We start from the raw sequence: 15,176 nt of genomic DNA, 5'->3' as shown, positions 1-15,176 counted from the left end.
CTAACTATCCATAAGAAGAAACATATGGATTATGAATGCCTACTATCTAGACTATAAAATGTAGCTGGATGGACAGTCCATTGAGCTGAGACACATTCTGGCCAGGATGGACAATGTGTGGGGCTCAGAACTGAATGAGGGGAAGAGTGTTGGACCATATTTGGGAAACTCTGCAGTGCTTTTAGTGATCTCAAAATTCTCCTTAAATAAAGGTGCGTGTTTCTGAGTAACATCACATTTTTTTTTCTAATGAGAGGCAGTATACCATACAGGGTTGGCTTGAGCCCAGGTCTCCCTAACCTAACCCCTAAATCTTGCCTCCAATACATACTAGCTCTATAATCTCTCAGGGTTAGAGATGAGTTGCTGATCTTCATCTCTAAATTAATGAAATCACAGGCTATGATTTCCTCTTTCAACCACCTGCTCCCAAAACTTTTAGTGGCACTGTATGGCTGTTATGGAATACATTCACTGTCTGCCAAGAATTCAAGTTTTAGCTCACCCACAGGGCATGTGCAAAGCAAGTCAGATGTTACCTCTCCTTGACTCTGGTAGAGACAGCCCAGGACCCAGAGAATAGCAGGGGTCTCCTCATAACTGGTTCTGCTTCCAATACTGCATCTTAATTGAAGAGAAGGGGCTCACCATCCCTGCTATTACTTAGATCGACTCCTAAACTGCCACTGATGGGCAGATCAATGTGAAAACCCTTGGAACAGCAGAACTCCCCTAGAGCTTAGACCAGCAGGTCCAGGTATGCCACCCTTGAGAACATGAGGCATGGCAATTTCTTCTGCAGGTGCTGTAGCCTCCATCTCCTCAGTAATCTTAGCTACTGAAGACCTGGAAAACAAAATTCTTGCCACCAAAGTTCTTGGCACTGTCAAATGGTTCAATATCAGAAACTTCTTATGACTTTGATAATGGCCATAAAAGAAGAGGCATCACTATCTGCTTTACTACTGTACCTGAAAAACCATGGGCTTCCTCTTGTGCTGCGTGTGCTGTCTTCCCCCTTTAGAATACATGCCTTATTGAGGGTGGGGACTTTCTTTTAAAACAAACAAGGGGCGGAGCCAAGACGGTGGGAGTGAAAACAAACAAACTGTCTAGTTTTCTATTTATATCCCCAGAGCTTAGCAAAGCACTTTGCACATTTGTTTAGCTTAATAAATGCCTATTCATTCCTTCATTGATCATTTGGAGTCATGGTTGGTTACACAGACCATAGCTGTTCAAGTCTTTCAATGTTGTTTTTCTGCTATTATGCTATAAGTCATTGTATAAAGTACTGCTGAATGACTTTGGAAATCTAAGTTACACTGGGCCTCTATTCAGCAGGAGAAAACTGGCAATACTTCACGTTAGGGCCAGTTTCTGGCTATGATTTTCTGACTGAAAGAATAACCAGACCTCAAGATTGAGAGTTCTGCCGCATCCTGAAAGCTAAAGGGCAACACTGAAGAAAAAAATGCTCAGGGGGCAGAATTACCCTGAAATGTCATGGAGGGAATGGCATGAAACCTGTAGTCAGAAGAGCTCTTCAGTTCCATACTTTTCAGGCATACCTTCATGAGGTCATATATTATACACTATGCATAGAGCCAAACATTTTAAAGAGGCTATTTTTGGGGGACTATGCCAATTATTTAAATAAAAAGCAGTATGGTAAAAAGGAGGGCTGTGATAGGGACCAAAGTGGTGACTGTGTGTGGAAAGGTGGTTGGGGAAGAGTGATCAAACCAAATATACTTGGAAAAGACAAAATAATTTTCTTCACATAGAAAAGAGATCAGATCTGTTTTGCATGGCCTGAGCTGGCAGGACTAGGAAGAGATGAAAGCTGCAGAGAAAAAAATTTAGCTGGATATAAGGAAACATTTCTTAACAATTAGAACATTCAAGAAAGAAACAGACTACCTAGAAAGGAAATGAATTACTGGAGTTCTTCAAGATGAGATCTATTCAGGCACAAGTTGGCCCAAAAGAGCCCTAATGTCTCTTTGAATACTAATATTCTGATTCTGAATCATATTGCAATCATGAGATGTAAGGGTCGTAATTATAAACTTTCTTTCCCTTCTGTGATCAAGAGCTCAACCATCGGCATTTCCCAACTAAGAGAATGCTTTGTCTTTTAAGAAGTTGGAATGGGGTCACCACGCTACTGCCTTCAGCCTTCACATCAAATGGTTTTTTCAAGCTGAGATCTAAGTCAAAGCCTGGAAGTGAGGAAGAAACAGCTCCCATAGCAGATTTCTCCACATTGCTGACCAAATATACACAATGGTCTGCTGGTTCGGGATGGTTTATTTGGCCCCTTGAGCACTTTAAGGGCATTTAAGAGAGGAAGTCTCTCCAGAAACGGGCCAAAGACATAAAAAGGCAGCTAAATCTGGGATTTCAAAAGATATTCTGATTCAACACAGCAGAGCATATTATCCTGGCCTGGCTTGGAAATGTTTCAGGCTGAGAAAGACAGCTCACACAATACAAATGTAATTCTTCCCACTGCATCTCTGACTAAGCATACAGATTTAGAGGCTACAAATTAAAGAAAGACTAATATGGACTATAATCTATGGTTCTGTTCACTCTTTAAAAGTTCAAATAAAAACAATTAAGAGGTAAGATAACAAAACTCAAAGGCTTATCATAACTTGTGTTAAATTATTAGCCTACAGTCCTTAATTATGTGTGATGTGCAAAAACATTTAAGTGACAAAAGAAGGGATAGAATTTCCCAAGGAATATTCCTAAAGAAGGGCTACTTTCTTCAAGGACAAAGGGGAGGCACTGAGTGGTCACAGCATTCGCATCACAAGAAATGGCCTAGCTACTACTTACATTTCCAACTTCCAGGAAGTAGTGGGGAAAAAAAGCTAATGGTGTCTTAGGCAGCATGGTGTAGAAGACAGAGGGCTGAGGTTTGGAGTCAAAAAGACCTGGATTCCAATCCCCAAGACAAGCTGGGTGACCCTGGACAAATTACTTCACCTGTGTGTGTTTTAGACAATTTCCTAGGATTTAGCTAAGTCACAGATTGAGTGTGATGCAAACTGGGCAAGTGAATCACCAAAATGGAAGTTCCCTCTAGTGACAAAATCACAAATTCTTTACAAGTACCTATATCCTTGACTGTATTATGAGAGGAAGAGTTCAGAATGATGGAGGAAATAATTCCATTATATTCAGCCTTGGCCAAACCATATCTGGATTATGTTAGTCACAGGTACAACATTTTTAAAAAGACACAGCCAAGCTAAAGTATGTCCAGAAGAGGGAAACTAGGATGGTGAGAGGAGTAAAGAACATGACATGAAGCATAAAGACCAGCTGAAGGCACTAGGGACATTTAGTCTAAAGAGACCTGAAGGGCTCTCAAGGGGACCGGACTGCGACTAGGTTTGCTCTTCTTGGTCCCAGGAAGCTGAATAGGAGAAATGAGTGGAAGCTGCCTAGAGATGACATTAGTTGATATAAGGAAAAACCTTCTCACTAATCAAGCCAACCCAAAGTAAGGTTATTTTGGCAAGGTGTGGTCCCTTCACTGGAGGGCTTTCAGTAATGACCACTCGTCACTTAGAAGGGATTCTCAGCCTCTCTTGTTTGAGGTCTTTTCCCTTTAGGTCTATGATCTGAAGATGATATGTGAACAAAGAAGATGTTCCCGAGTAAACACTTGGAGGGCTTGGACTTGGTGACTTTAGGCAAATCATTTAATCAGTCACGGTTGCATCATCTGTAAAATGGGGGAAACGATTTTCTCACAGTTAATTGCGGACAGAGTGCTGTATCCAGCAGAGCGCAGGAGACAGAGCCAAGCCATCAGAGACAAGCCTCTTGGGGCACTCCGTGCAGACTCCTCTGCACTGGTACAAAGTCCTCGGTGGAAGGAATGAAATCACAAATCTGGTACAAAGAATGTTTGACAAATGTAACTGTTATTCTCCCTGGAGGAAGAAAACAGGGAAGAGAGTGTGTGTGTGTGTGTGTGTGTGTGTGTGTGTGTGTCCCGCCCCATCCCCCCCATAACAGAAATGGGGAATCTGAAAGTTCAGTTGCTGGCAAGATAAAAGTTCTGACTTCCAAATTGGTCATTTTGGGCCATATCGCTAATGGCCAACAGTATGTCTTTTTCAATGCTAGCAAACTTGTCTGACTCAGGAGCAGTGAACCCAGCAAAAATAACTCTGTTTACAGCAGGTACTGTTTACCTGCTGGATTTTCCTGTCTCTCTTTCTAACCCTCCAAGAACAACTTTGGAGGTTATTAATCTCAAAAGCAATAGGAAGGAACAATGATTTTTCAATATACTTGGACTTCTTTCATGTGACAATGAAGAACAGTATGTAAAGGCAAAGTCATTAAATGTTCTCAAAAGCCCTATCAATGGCCTGGAAAAACAAAGTATGTATAAATAGAGGCTATTTGAAAAGCAGCATACAGATATTCTGCAAAAACATAAATTATGCATTTAAATTAAGAACATATAGACAACTGAGTAAGAACTGATCTTTCTTGCCCTGTAGACACAAAGGAAAAAAACAAAAACAGGGAGGCTGGTAAAGAAAGTTGGATAACAAAATAAAGGTCTAAAGACTTAAGAAAGAAGCAGCCCATAATCCAATCAGGTGACTACAACTTAGCCTGCCCTAAATTGTATTCTTCATGCAATGTGCTCCTTCAGTGCAATGAATCACAAAAGCAGCAGCTTTTGGTATCTATCTTCAAGGCAAAGATTAAACACATTGAAGAGGGGTTGGAAATAATGCAGAGGCAAGATCTGCATTCACTGAAAAGGAGCCAAGTGGAAAGCTGCAGTATGTCCATAATCAATACATGGCTCTACTGTATCCTATTTTTCTCCTATTAGGATGCTTTTGCTATGAATAAGGGTGACAATGAAGGGAATAATGAATTACTTACAGTATTTACAGAAACTAAGGTAACCCAGTGCCCTATACTAGAAAATCAATCTTTTGCAGTAAGCTCTCAGGAGTTCATATTCCCATTGCCAAAGTCTGTGACAAAGTCCTCATATGTAACCTAAGAGTTACACACAAAGTCTATTATACCTAAAAATTCATTTAAAAAAAGGGGGCGTTATCTATAATGTACTATTATGCATAACTGTATAATAGTACATAATCTATATGTACTATGTACCATTCAGTTGTTATACAAGTTTCACGGAATTGAGGTGAAATCAATGACATTTCTCATGCAGGTATCCTTTTCTTTTGAGCCCGTTATCTTTATAAAAAGATAGCATTATGCTGCAATATTGCTGGAGGTAAGACTTCACTCACCTCCTGAAAAAGCGTAGACATTTCACAAACCAGGCACGAGCTGGGACTTTGCATTTCACATTTGTGCCTGTCAGAAAGGAAGAAATCTCGCAGTAGTGGAGTGTGGGTAAGTGCTTGGACAATACAGTTCATAAAACACGTGTTCCCAAGATTGATTAGCCCTCGTAGACCTAGAAAGAAAGAACAAAGGCACAAAGCAAATATTAGCAGAATTAACATATACCACATATATCTCATTAGGTAACAACAATGTTTCTGAACAGTTAATACTTCACAAGTGCAGAAAACGTTCCTCCTTTTCATACTTCTCTATAAGGATCAGAGTAGAAATTTTTCACCCCTAAGGACAGAGCCCACCTAGGCAAATAGTTCAGGTGTAACACACAAGATAACATTTCTCCAGATGGACTATTGCCAGAGTGAGTGAGACCACTGAAATTTCTTTAAAAATGGAAGGCTACTGAACAGTTGTTAAACTCTTTTATTCCTCAAGGTTTTTCTCTTGGTTTCCACTAGGAATCAATGAGAACAAAAAATGTTATTTCATTTGGAAGAAGGGAGGTTCAGAACAATGTTGTATAGATTATAGTGGAAAAATCACTGGCTCTAGGGGCAGAGGACCTGGGTTCAAACCTGCCTGTGATGCTTACTGCCTTGGTGTAACAAAATTTTTGGTCATTCAACTTCCCTGGGTGTCAGTTTGCTTATCTGTAAAATGAGGGGACCAGATTAAATGGTCTGTGAGGTCTCTTCAGTCTCACGATCCTATGATCTAAAGTAGATGCTAATGCCAAATGTAACTCACGTTTGCCTATTATATAATAGGTAATCAATGTTTTAGTATCAAAGGGATATTAATATACCTTTCCAGGGCAGATCCCTAAAACTTAAGATACTTCTTTAAACATATCAAGCTTGATTACAGCAGAGGATATATATATTTAATAGGTTGTACTCCTTGCTCTTAATTTTAAAAGGGGGTGAAATACATTTTGTGTTTTCTCTCTCAAAATGCTAAACCATGTGTCTTTTTTATTTGAATCACTGATTTCTATGGGTCAATGGTTGTTTTAAAAAAAAATTCTTTAACCCAACATATTATGTCATTAAATCCTCATCTAAGTGAGGTAAGTAGGAGATGGTACCCTATTTTCTTTCCCATTCAAACATTTAATAAGCAATCTTCCCCCCCCATATATTATGCCTTGACTTAGGTACTGGAAGGGATGGGATATCAACAAAGAAACAAAGGGGACGTTAGTTCTTATGGTTTTTAAAGGAGCCATTTCCCTGAAAAAAATATTATGGGGCATAGTAGATGGGAAGGAAGTGCCTATGAAAAAAGTAATTCAAAACAGACCCATTTTACTATAAATAGCTTTACCTCTGTTATTCGAGTGTCAAACTCTTTAGTCTGCTTGCTCTCAAATGCCCTAACTCCAACCTATCTCCTCTTAATGGTACTAAAAATTCCTCCCAGAAAGCCCCTTTACTGCATGGATTCAAATTTATTTATCTATCATATTTGTACTATGTTATTTAGCAGAAAACCATACTTGAGAGGCCATACAGTATAGAGGAACGAATGTTGAATTTGGATTCAGGACCCTGGTTTAAATCTTGCCTGTGATAATTATTACCTAGTAACTTTAGCCAAGTAATCCAACCTATCTAAGCTTTTGGTTTATGCATTTGCAAAATGAAAGGATTAGTCTAGATACTTCCAGGGGCCTTTTCCACCTCTAAATCTATAGGATATAGACACAGGAAGTCTAGGCTTGGGGTGAACAGGTCTATATTGGGTACCACAAATATGATTTTAGGCAACCAGAACACTGTCACTGGGTACTCAGGTGGGAGGAGAAAACAAACTGAAATGTAGAGATAGACTTTTTTACCTGGTGATTTAACCTAGGGCCTGCTGCATGTTGAGGTATGCTTATGAAAACAGAAGATCAGTTGCTTGGTTTTAAATGGTGAAGAAACACAAAATGACCTCCTCATTTTACAGGTGGGGAAACTTAAGGCCCAGAGAACTGATTTGACTTGTCCAAAGTCTCACAGCTACTGCTCAGAGTGATGACTCAACTCCGGCCTTCTGACACCAAATCAATGCTCTTACTCTACACCACAAAGCCTGACTACAAGTACTATGGTCAATACTCTTTCCATTCTACATAAAAATATACACATATGTATTCACAAAGGAGAACAAATTAGCCAAATCTCAGTTATTCAAATAAAACAAATCATGGCAAAAAGTGAAAAATGATATTTTCTCCAAGTGAGGTTGCTGCCAAAACCTATGACAGTTAATAGCAGCTCTTCAAGTGTCCTTAATATCAGTCCACGATATGAACACCTAGAAGTTCCCATCTGAAGTCTTACTCTAATAACTGGCTGGCAATAGAGGATTCTTAAAATCTACATCAGCAGGGCACGAGCCCCAGTAGTCCGATTTAAGCTAGATTAATAACTCAGGTTAACAAAGAACTTTGCTCATAACAACTCTATGAGGAAGATAGTACAAATATGATTCGTTGTAGAAGTCGAGCTATGAACTGTGTAGGGGCTGAGATCCGAATCAGTGAAGGAGTATTAATAACAATGAAAGCACAGATCCTATGGTCTGAAGAAAAATATACCAACAATCATTCTTATTCAATATCCAAGCCTGAAGACTGAATGCGTCCTTGGTTCCATTTGGTTGATTTTCTGTCGGGGAAGGAAGAAGGAGTGGAGATGGGGAGAAGTAGGTAGAGAGAAGAGAGGTAGATTTTTGTTTGGACTAGACCAGTGATTTCATTAGGACATGGAATTTCTGGTGAGGAAACTCTAATCATGCAGATCCATACCCTCTGCACCTCAGAAGGCATTGAAAGGTTTTGTGGTTTGCTTCAGGTTAGAACTCAGGTCTTCTTAACTCTGAGTCTAGATATCTATCCATTACATTATACTGTCTCTCTGATAATGAGAAAACTTAAATTTACACACACACACACACACACACACACACACACACTAATGCACTCTCTTCAAAAGATATGATTTCTACAATGAGGAGATTCCAATCCACTGATGTTTTTTCAAGAGTTACAAGCTGGAATTTTATTTCTTTAAATTCAAGAACATGTCATCAACATAGCCTAACAATATTAAGAACAGGATTTAAACTGTTTATAAGGTGGGAACCTCATAAGGTGGGAAAAAGTAGTACACTAGTCCTGAAACAGACAGGAAGACTAGATCCTCTCATAATGTTTATTCTAAATTCTGAGCCTTTGTCCAGGGCACATTATGTGAAGTACAGTGGGACACAGTTGTAGAAACACACTAAAGGACAGCCGCAATCTAAACCTTGGGCTGGGCCTTCTCCTGGGACCAGCAGTATTGCTTTTTTTTTTTTTAATAGGATTGGAAAACAGAAGTTTGGTACATTCCATCTGACATATTCTAGCTCTTAGGAACCCTTCTTGTAAGCAGAGAAAGTCTTTGCGCTAAAGAATTCTCTCATCACTTCTCTTGTTCTTATACTTTGGTTCTGGTTTCTTTGAATCTGTCTTCAGTCTGTAGGCTGCCTTTTTCAGAGCTTCTACTAGGCTGCTCAATTAAGAAAAGGCTCAGGTGCTGGATAATTCTAGTTTAAGTGCTTCAAGATTCTGTTAATGTTTATATATATCTTCCATTTCTAGATACTTCACGCTGGTCAGTTTAATTGTTTGTGTTAACTTAGCTGTCTATTATGGAAGGTAAAAGGCGCAAGAAATTACTGACAGGCTTCCACAATGGGAAAGAAAAACAGAGGGAAAGAGACAGGCAGAGACAAAACAGACACACACACAGACTGAGCCTGAAAGACAAGGAATTCAAGGCTGCTTTAAATGTGGCTCATACTCATTTTTCTATTGCTTCGAAAACCTCAGTCAAGAGACTATATACAATGACATATCTCCCTAAAACAGGGATTAACCTTTTTTTGTGTCATGAATCCTTTTGGCAGTCTGATGAAGACTAGTGAAACTTTCTCAGAATGTTTTTAAGTAATTGAAGGAAATGTTAAATTTCATTGAGAGGTAAGTGACCATAGAGATATCATGATATCATTTTTATCCCATTCAAGTTCATGGATCCTTCCAAATCTATGCATGGATCACTTTGGGGGCTGCGCGTGTGTGCACATGCTCACGCTCGCTACTTCTCACTGTAGTTTACTTTCTAAATGTCCATTATCAAATGAAATATAAAATGGATGTTCAAAAGTATGTCCTTCAACTTATATGAAGTGAAGCAGAATGAAGTAAGCAGAACCAGGAGATCAATGTACATAGCAACAGCAATAATATAATGATAATCAATTGTGAAAGATTTAGACTCTGATCAATACAATGATCTAAGACAATCCTGAAGGACTTATGATGAAAAATGCTATCTACCTCCTGGGAGAGAACTCATGTGAACAGAGTGCAAATTTAATGTTTTCACTTTCTTTTATTTTTCTTAGCTTTTTTTTTTGGCAACAGAGCTAATATAGAAATATGTTTTCCATGATTTTACATGTGTAATTGATATCACACGGCTTGCCTTCTCAATGGGTGGTAGAGGGGCTGGAAGGGGAAAGAGAATTCGGAACTCAAAATAAAAAAAAAAGAATGCTTAAGATAAACAATGAATTTAGAGAGACTCCTTCAGCAGTGCTCTTACATGAAGATTTTAGGAACAAATTTTCTAACTTTTATGCCAGAAGCTTAATTTTCACATCATTTCTTTAAAAAGCAAACAAACCTAAAAATTTTCTAGGCTTATTTTTATTTTGCTAGCACTAGAGGGAAAACAAAATAGGACCCCCTCCCCCACTTTCCATATTTGATCATTTATATTTTGATGAAGTCATTATAAGATGATGCTAAAGGAACCAATTTCATTATGGTAAATACATCCATTAAAGGGCTATTTATACAATCTTGAAAATAAAACAAGGGATCTACACATGGAATAGCTGAAGACGTCTGTTTTTCACATTTGCAAACCAATAACAGTGTTAAAAAAAATGTCCTGTAGGTGGCAGGTAAATCACAGCAGGATGGCAATTGTTTCCCCTAACGGAAAAAGGTTAAAAACTACTGAAAATAACTTCAAAATTCATATGCTCTGACAAATCAACACCTTCTTGTCTAAGCTGACTATAAAACTAATCTTAACATGCTCAAAGCCTAGTTTCCATAAATGGAAAATAACATGCATTGTTCTCACAGGAAAAATATAAAGAAATGAAAATGCAGCTACTGACTATCATCCTCCCCCAACAATGGAAAGAAGGAGCCAGGAAGGCTTTTCTTCTTTTCCACTGTATCTTTGCCACAATTTATCCACACACTGCCAAAAATACTCTTCACCTCACAGGCACACAGAAGTCTTGTGAGTTAATTCAGGAGCCATTTTTAGCAAAAAAGCTAGCTACTTACCCTCTCTTTTAAAGGAGGAACGTACCATGTGGGCTAAAGATAACAGAAGAGAGGAGCCCACCAAATGGGTAGTTCTCTCCTTTTTATTTGGCTTAATGTCAATTGTGACAAACTGTAATGCCGGCTTCCCATAAATCAATATTTAACTTTGTTATTAACAAACTGTTTTAACTAATTTGTCACCCTTGCTGCTCAGCACAATCTGATGATAAAAGCAGCAGCAGAAGCAGATGAATATAACATCCTCCTGGACAGACACCATGATTTTAGCCTTCACTGCTATCACTTCCTAGAGTCATTCCTATTACCACAGAAGGTGAACATAAGACATTCCCTATTCAGTGGCTGATGCTAAGTGCTTTCTCCCCAGGGCATACAAACACTTGTGGGGAGAATTCAGCAGCTGCCCTAATAATATCAACCTCAAATTATGACTACTGCAATTAGTGCACCCCAGGACAATGGCCCAGAGTCTAATTCAGACATTTTCAACTCTTCTGAGCTCTCGAACAATCAACAAATATTGATTAAGAGTCAGGAACTGTGCTAGAGGCTGAGGATACAAATACAAATAAAGACAGAGTTTGTATTGTTAAGAAGCTTATACTCTACTACAGGAGGGAACAAATAACACACATAAGTATAAAGAGAATAAAAAGAAGCCAGTAAAAACAAGGTAGTAGAGGGATGAGGCCACTAATATTTGTGGGTGTTAGGAAAGGCTTCATGTAAAAGATGATCCTTTAGTTGTGTCTTAATGGAAGAGAAGGAATTTGTGGTGAAGATGAGGAGTGCGCTCCACACATGGAGGATGGGCCCTGTAACCTGAGCAGATCTGAATCACAAAATACCACAATCTCCTTAGATTATCACCAAAAGAGCAAAAGAAAAGTGTGGTGGGAAGGAATGCTGCAAACAAGGAATCATAGAGAAGAAACTTTATAATGATATCTGAAAAAATGTATGCTCAAAAAAGATGAGTCAGTCATGTAATAAAAACAAAGCTCATCGGGAGAAAGTGCTGACGGGGAGTCACGGGACAGGAGATCAAATCCTAGCTCTGACACTTAACTCCTTGTGTGGCATTAGGGAGGTCTCTTTACTTCTCTGGGCTCCAGTTTCCTCATGTGTAAAATGGGAGAGTTTGACTAGATGGTCTTCAGGGGCAAGCCCGTATGTTCCTGGCACCTACTCAATATTAAGCAGACACAAGGAAGCCCTTCAGCACCATGTGTGGACACTCTGAGGTGGTAAACCTTAAGGAAGAGATGGACCCAAGACCAAAAGGGCAGCATGTATGGATTGTGCCTGGGTTGTTGGAGGGAGCATTCATACTGGTGAGATATGAGATCCACTGGAGTGTCAGAGTAAGAAATAAAGGCTTTTAAAACTCAATGGAAGTTAATGGATTAGTAGGCCAACTCTGGAGTCAAGAAGAACTGGGTTCAAATCCTATTCCTGCTACATAACAGCTGTATGACCATGGACAAATCACTTAATCTCTTATTGACCCAGGCAGTTATCTAAGATTATAAATTACACCTTGCTCCTCATACACCTTGATGGAAGATATTTCAAACCAGGAGTTCCCCAATCCAGTGAAATCACACTGCCAAATAACAAACAAGACTTCTGGTAGTATACATAATATCTACTTGCAAACTATTTCGTTTGTTTCCTAATGCCCAGGCCATATATCCTTTTCCGCTTCTAGGCAAATTTACTTAACGGTCTACTCATACTATACCCCATTTCATGTCAATCTTTGCACAGGACAATTCTAATAATTAGGACAACCCATCTCTTTTTGCATGTTTCGAAGCCCCTTTTCAAACTTCACTCAAACATCTCTTATATTTCTTCTTCACAAAGCCATCTCCATCTACAACGAGAGAAATAGATTTTCTGCTGGCCCAGCCTTGTCGTCACTCATTATTACCATATCCTGCTGTTAAACAGTTACCAAATCTAAAACTTATGCCCTTACCAACTTGCTTTCTCTATCTCACTGAAATACTTTTTATTTCCATAATTATGAAAATGCTTTTCTTACTTTACATTCAAGGTTTGGCTACCTTTGGTTACCTTTCCCCAACAGAATTAACATTTCCAGGGGCATCTATGGATAGAGCACCAGGCCTGGAGTGAGGAGGCCTCTAGTTCAAATTCGGCCTCAGTCCAGACACTTGACACTCATTAGCTATGTGACCCTGGGCAAGCCACTTAACTCCAATTGCCTCATCAAAAAAAAAAAAAAAAAGAAAGAAAAAAAAAGAAAAAAGAATTAACATTTCCTCAGCTCTCCCCCATGGTAAAACGAGATTCTGCATGATGCCACCTATTAAAAATTTCTAAATATATCTGACAATGATCATAAGGTTCTAAAAATAGAGATTTATGTTAAAATCAGAGCCCAACAAACTCTTGCGGAAAATATTGACTGCAGTCAACAAAGAGAAAAAAAGTTACTTGGGGAGGTTCTTTAATTGGATGGTGTAACTTGAAATGGGGGCTGCTAGATGGCACAGGGGATAGAACACTGAGCTTAGAATCAGGGAGACTCATCTTCATAAGTTCAAATCTACCTCAGACACTACTGTTTGCCTCAGTTTCCTCATCTGTAAAATGAGCTGGAGAAGGAAACAGCAAACCTGGATTCCAGTACCTTTGTCAAGAAAACCCTAAATGGAGTCACAGATGAGATCTGTGATCTCATCAACAAAGTTTATGTTCCCATTATACAGACTGCAACTCATTCACATTTATACTTCCAATTCTAGAGGCCTTTTTCTAGATGAAAAAGTTTCTATTAATGTAGTTGAATGGGTATTAAACTAATCCAAGAATGATTTGAAAGAAGTACAAAAGATGTGTAAAAGCAGTTTTTCAGAGGGCAATATTAGCTTTATCAGGATTTAAAGGTAAGGAAAACGAGTGAGGAAGGGAAGACAAGTAGAATTAAGGGAACAGAAGAAGAAAGAATTAAATATCTTATTTTGTATACTTTAAAACACATTTATAAGTAACCATTTAGAATCCTTTAAATGTCCTGATAGAACTTCTGCCTTTTTTTGTGTCCTCAAGTGCTTGGCAAAGTGACTTGCATAGAGTAAGCACTGGGTCTAGAGCAGGAAGACCTGAATTCAAAACCAACCTTGGACAGTTACTAGCTATGAAAACTCCGGGTAAATCACTCAGCCTCCATCTAACTGTTTCCGTAACTGTAAAATGGGGATAATAATATTGCCTACTTCATAGGATCAGAGACCTGTTGTTAGGAGGATCAAATGAAAAACTATTTGTAAAGGACTAAACACAGTGCCTGGCACACAGCAGACACTTAAATGCTTATTCCTTTCCCCTTCCCCCACCCACCCGGACGTATGTTAAAGTTCTCTCGTCTTGACCAACTACAGCAGCTAATAACTTCTTGATTTACCTTAGTGATAATTTTATCCTTCAAAAGATGGTAAAACCAATAGAGAGAAATTATTCTGGATCTGATTTTCACTGACAAGGACTACTTAGCTGGAAAGGTTCTGAGTATAACAGCAGCTTCAGAGGGGGCCTGCTGCCCAAGGATCATCTCGGTTAAGTCTGAGGAGGCTCTGCACCAGCAGGTTAGCCACTAGATGATGAATTTGTTGGCCACTGTGACCCAGTAAGCAAATTCTCTTAAAAAAATTTAAAATGTCTACATGATCAACATGTTATGATAGCAAGATGGAATGGAATGAGCATGTTATATTCAGAAAAGCCGGGTTCAAATCTTAGCTCTGATACTTGCTGTGTGACCAAGAGCAAGTCACACTTCTAAACCTCAGTATAAAATTAAAGATAGTAAGATAACACCTTTACTGTATTTCTCTTAAGGTAACTGTAAGGTAAAAACTTTGTGAATCTTAAAACTGAGTAAATGTGAATTACTATTACAGGGCATCTTAAATCAAATAAGACCTCCTGCCCTTGGGGTCACCCCTATCCCTCTGGTATGGGAATTTCTCCCAAGATCCTGAAGCATGCAGGAAATTCACCTCATCATTTCCTACCCAGCAGAAACCCATCATTTTTCAAGGTGAAATCAGATCTAAAATGCACACCTCCTCCTATCATTTTACATCCTTTATCATTCTCCTACCCCAACTTGTGTCAGGTAACAACCCTCACCTCCCCCTTCAATTTCTATGTTGTCTTCTTCCATTAGATTGCCTTCAGGGCAAGAATTGTCTTATACCTTTCTTTGTATCCCTAGGGTTAAGCTTAGAGCCTAGTACATAATAGGTGCTTAATAAAAGTTCACTGACTATCTTAAGGCAGTCTGTAATATATTCCAATGACAAAATCTTGTGACCTCCACCCCAAAACTCTATCATGCATCCCTCCCCTCTGGATCCTGGAT

General features: G+C 38.9%; 1 protein-coding gene across 2 annotated transcripts in view; it reads right to left on the bottom strand.

Moving 5' to 3' along the window:
• The window catches only part of USP22 (ubiquitin specific peptidase 22), a 251,414-nt gene that overhangs the window by 52,322 nt on the left and 183,916 nt on the right, over positions 1–15,176 (bottom strand). For both annotated transcript variants that reach the window (XM_021008455.2, XM_021008456.2), the window contains one exon: positions 5,316–5,485. In XM_021008455.2, coding sequence (XP_020864114.1) covers positions 5,316–5,485 — 170 coding nt within the window. The remainder of the gene's footprint in view (positions 1–5,315; positions 5,486–15,176) is intronic.

The sequence above is a fragment of the Phascolarctos cinereus genome, unplaced genomic scaffold, assembly GCF_003287225.1.
Source record: "Phascolarctos cinereus isolate Bilbo 61053 unplaced genomic scaffold, phaCin_HiC Scaffold_4;HRSCAF=312, whole genome shotgun sequence".
Lineage (NCBI taxonomy): Eukaryota > Metazoa > Chordata > Mammalia > Diprotodontia > Phascolarctidae > Phascolarctos > Phascolarctos cinereus.
The sequence above is the reverse complement of the archived record's forward strand: the minus strand, read 5'-3'. Positions and strand labels throughout refer to the sequence as shown.